The sequence below is a fragment of the Pyrus communis genome, chromosome 14 (genome assembly GCF_041283825.1).
Source record: "Pyrus communis isolate YQ-2024b chromosome 14, ASM4128382v1, whole genome shotgun sequence".
NCBI classification, from domain to species: Eukaryota; Viridiplantae; Streptophyta; class Magnoliopsida; order Rosales; family Rosaceae; genus Pyrus; species Pyrus communis.
The window spans coordinates 11620383-11624605 of record NC_142578.1 but is presented as its reverse complement, the minus strand read 5'-3'; the positions used below and the strand labels follow the sequence as shown (position 1 = coordinate 11624605).

The window sequence follows — 4223 nt, the reverse complement described above, 5'->3', positions numbered from 1 at the left end:
ATTCTAATGACACACTTCTATTAGTTGTACTCTCACTAATTCGAAGGTATTTATGATTTAGGGATACATTTCTGTTAGTTGTTCTTCGATTAAGCGAAGCATCACATATATAACAACGCCTTTTAATTTTACCGTTGCGTCATGCATGCATATGATTTATTGGCTTTTTTCTAAGCATTTCAATCTAAGGGACTATGGATGATTTTCGGAAGAATGGGATGGGAAACATTGTTTCCAATTATCATTCCAAAATTTCAAAATTAGATCAGACCACAATATTTAAATTCACAATTTTTAGAATCTAAGTATTTTACGGAAATTTCGAAACATAATTAAAAATTTCATATATTTTTCAAGTTTTTCAATATTCTCGAACTTTTTCATAGCTTTTATTGTTCAATTCTTAATATTTGGTATATGCCCTTATAAATATATTTTTTAATACATTACGATGTTATCTACACTAAAAGGTAGGGAAGTGAGCTAAGTCTCATAATAGGGGTAATTAAACCTAAGATCTCTCACTCATTAATGAAGAACATCATTATACCGTAGTCTTAAGTTCATGTATTATACCGTAGTACTAAGTTCATGTATAAATCCATTTAATTTTGTTGTATACTAGTAAGTCTAGTATGTTTATTGTTTTTAATATATGTGTATGATTAACATAAAACAATCGAGAAAACATGCATCCAAAACTAACAATAAAATACCAAAATTAATTAAAAAATTAAATTTAGTAAATAACTTTAAAGAATCAGAATATTTTGAATTTTTTTATCAAAATAGGTCCAGAACACTTTGCAAAATTTTGGAAATTTTGCCCTAGGCACAACGTCGTTTCTTGTTACAATGCCAAGAGCTTTTGCGACGTTAGACATGGGATAGGAACAACAGCAAGAAAACAGTTGCCGACTTGGTGGAGTAGGGATGTCCATTAATCAAATATATCCGTTGTCCTCACGTAATTGGCAGTTATTTTCGTTGCCAATATCTTAAGATTACAACTCTACTATGTTAGCTTAACTTTCTTAGCATTCAGTTTGTTGTAATTTTTGTAATTTCATAATCGTCTGCAGAATTAAATGGGGATATTTAGCAGGAAAGGAGCATCTGGGTTCTCCGCCTCTTCGACGGCAGAGAAAGTTACTCAAGGGATTGAGGGAACTGGCCTTACTGCCATCGTTACAGGTCATCCTTGACTCTAAATTTCGTATAATACATGTGATAAAGTAAAGTACTAATTACCGGAAAGTTAAAGGACTCCAGATTTTTTGTTAAGTAGTTGGGCTACTCCACTAATACCCATTTGATTTTGGAGTGGAACCTGTGAAAACTCCACGGTAAAATGTGCCAATTGATTTAGAAGTGGAACTCAACTTCAATACCTTACTTTTATGTGATAAAGGTTTTTCTCATGTAAGAATACAAAAAGGATATAGAACAAGGTGATTTTGACTAATTTTACTAATTCTGTGATATATGCCAAGGTGAGCTCGAATGGGTTATATTTTAATTTACATTTATTTAAGTACTTCTGTTAGTTTTTTGGATGATCAATTTGTTCTTATATAATAAATTCTTTTGTGTAATATAGAGATGTCTCTTCTGGGATATATTATATCCTTCAGTTTTGGTTCTAAATTATCATGTCTTCCTCTGTAATATATAAGGTTGTATGAATTTCATTGTCTAAACTCTCTTCAATTTCAGGAGCCTCAAGTGGAATTGGCGCAGAGACAGCGCGTGTTCTTGCCTTGCGCGGTCTCCATGTAGTTATGGCAGTAAGGAACATGGATGCTGGGGCGACCGTCAAAGAAACAATCCTTAAAGAAGTTCCGAACGCAAAAATTGATGTCAGGCAGTTAGACCTCAGCTCATTGGCATCTGTAAGAAATTTTTCATCAGATTATAATTCCTCCGGCCTTCCACTCAATATCCTAATGTAAGAGCAACCACCTTATTAATTTTTTTCCTTCAGTTTATACTTTCACTTTGTGTGTATTGTGCTAGAGATATATACCCTATTGGATCGTATTAGTTTGAATTCTATCTGCACATCGCGAACGCACTGACTTAAGTATTAAACTTTCTTCTTTGTTGGAAGTAACAATGCAGGGGCAGGGGCAACTCCATTCAAGCTCTCTCAAGACAGCATAGAACTGGTGTTTGCAACTAACCATTTAGGTTAGTTGCCTAACAACTTTCTTCCAACTCTGAACTGTCAGCCAACAGATCGGTTTTGTACAATTTGCTTTAATTTTATCAATGCATTGGGCAACTTGCTCGAACCATAAAATGTGCAGGTCATTTTCTTCTCACAAATCTTCTGTTGGAGACCATGAAAAGTACATCACGAGAAAGCAACAGAGAGGGGAGAATTGTCAATGTATCATCACTTCTTCATCAATATGGATACCGTGAAGGAATTCGTTTTGATAAAATTAATGATACAGCTGGGTATGCTGATTTCGTACTTATTTCCGTTTTTAACATTCTGTGGTGTATGTTTTGGATAAATATATGTCAATAATCAACCGCTTTGTTTGCTACTACACAGCTACAACAGATATTTCGCCTATGCACAATCCAAGCTTGCTAACGTTTTGCATGCTAATGAGCTTACAAGGCGTATGAAGGTATTGAGCATTTTAATTAGGTCACCCAGTGCAATACACTGCATATATCTATACATATAAGTATTCATACAGCTATTATTGATCTCCACTAATTCTTGGTTCGCATGGTTACTTATTTTTTAACAGGAAGAAGGGGTAGAGATAACTGCTAATTCTCTTCATCCCGGAGCAATTGGCACCAAAATTACCCGCAATGATTGCTTTTTTCAGTGTAAGAATTCGTCGTTTGTACTTTACCAGCGTCATATTGTTCCAAAGGGAGGGTTACCTTCATGGATACATGATGCATCATTTTACATATTAGCTCATAACCAAAGTTCTTGAGTACATAACTAAATGATTTGTAGCTTAAGTTGCTAAGAACATTTTGCATTGCATCCAGGCCCTTGTTTGGTTCTCCCTCCCTCAGTATCTATTGTGTTGACACTGAGTATCTGTTTGGTTTTCCACTGATCAACTGACTATTTTTTAATGGCTTGACACAGGTTTATTTAACGTGTTCGGTATATGTACCGGTAAAACTATTCCGCAGGTATGTACTTCTATACTTTCCACAAAGTGTGCCTATATATAATCTTTTGTTATACTTTTGGGACTAATGCCACATGCATCATATTTGTAGACCACATCATTGAAGAGGTGAGATTCAAAAGTATAAGTCGGACTCACTTCTATTAGAAATGCGATCTACAATATGATGCAGTTAATTTCTTTGTTTGGTTCGTGGGGGTTCGGAATCTTGTATCGCTGACATTTTATATAGCCAATGTGGTTAAATAATCTCATTGTACATGGCCGTGTAGGGTGCGGCAACCACATGCTTTGTGGCACTTCATCCACAAGTACAGGGAGTAAGCGGCGAATACTTTGTAGACTGTAACATTGCCAAATCGAGCTCTCAGGCAAAAGATGCAGATTTGGCTGCAAAACTCTGGGATTTTAGTTTGACTTTAACCAATCCCAAATAATGAGGGGTATTAGACTTTGCTGGTTCGTCGTGTTGTGGTGGCTTCGTTACCATTGACCAGTTTTTGTGTAGTGAAATCAATTGCCAAATTTTGAACTGTGATAAAACGTTGGACGACTCATACTTTAAAGTTCCCGTTTGCACTGTATTTGTAATTTAATCAGTTGTTCTAGAAACTGGAGTATATAAACTACATGAAAGGACCTAGAAAACTAATATATATTATCTTATTCCTTCATGGTAATAAGAAATTGTCATTGACACTTCAAAAATCTCATTTTGTACTCACAAGTATATTTTTCTTTCTAAATATAGAAAGTTTGAAAAACAAATGTGAATTATGAAGTACCAATAACAATTTCCATTGTATATTCCATAAACTAGATGACAAGGGGGACATCCGATAAAAAAATGACAAATTACTAAATATTTGGCTTCGAGTTTCCTTCCACGTCACAAGTTAAAAAATGTCCTTATACATGATCTGTTTTTGTAATAAAAGCTATTATATATAGCTGCAATTTGTCATGTATATACCATCTTGCATGGGCATTGATCTGTGAAGGAAGTTGAAGTTTCACTATAAAATCAATTAGTAATATGAGAAGTGGATC

The 4223-nt window shown here is 34.6% G+C and overlaps 1 protein-coding gene across 2 annotated transcripts; it reads left to right on the top strand.

The window, feature by feature from the left end:
* Positions 1-1088: 1088 nt before the first annotated feature.
* On the top strand, positions 1089-3610 carry LOC137712230 (short-chain dehydrogenase TIC 32, chloroplastic-like). 2 transcript variants are annotated; one of them, XM_088684460.1, is made up of 8 exons: positions 1089-1194; positions 1717-1948; positions 2111-2190; positions 2310-2463; positions 2564-2642; positions 2769-2853; positions 3128-3174; positions 3446-3610. In XM_088684460.1, the coding sequence occupies exons 1-8, from the start codon at positions 1089-1091 to the stop codon at positions 3608-3610; spliced, it is 948 nt and encodes a 315-aa protein (XP_088540586.1). The 2 variants fall into 2 exon arrangements, with proteins under 2 accessions (XP_088540586.1, XP_088540585.1); XM_088684459.1 differs by having other exon boundaries at positions 2286-2463.
* Positions 3611-4223: the final 613 nt, after the last annotated feature.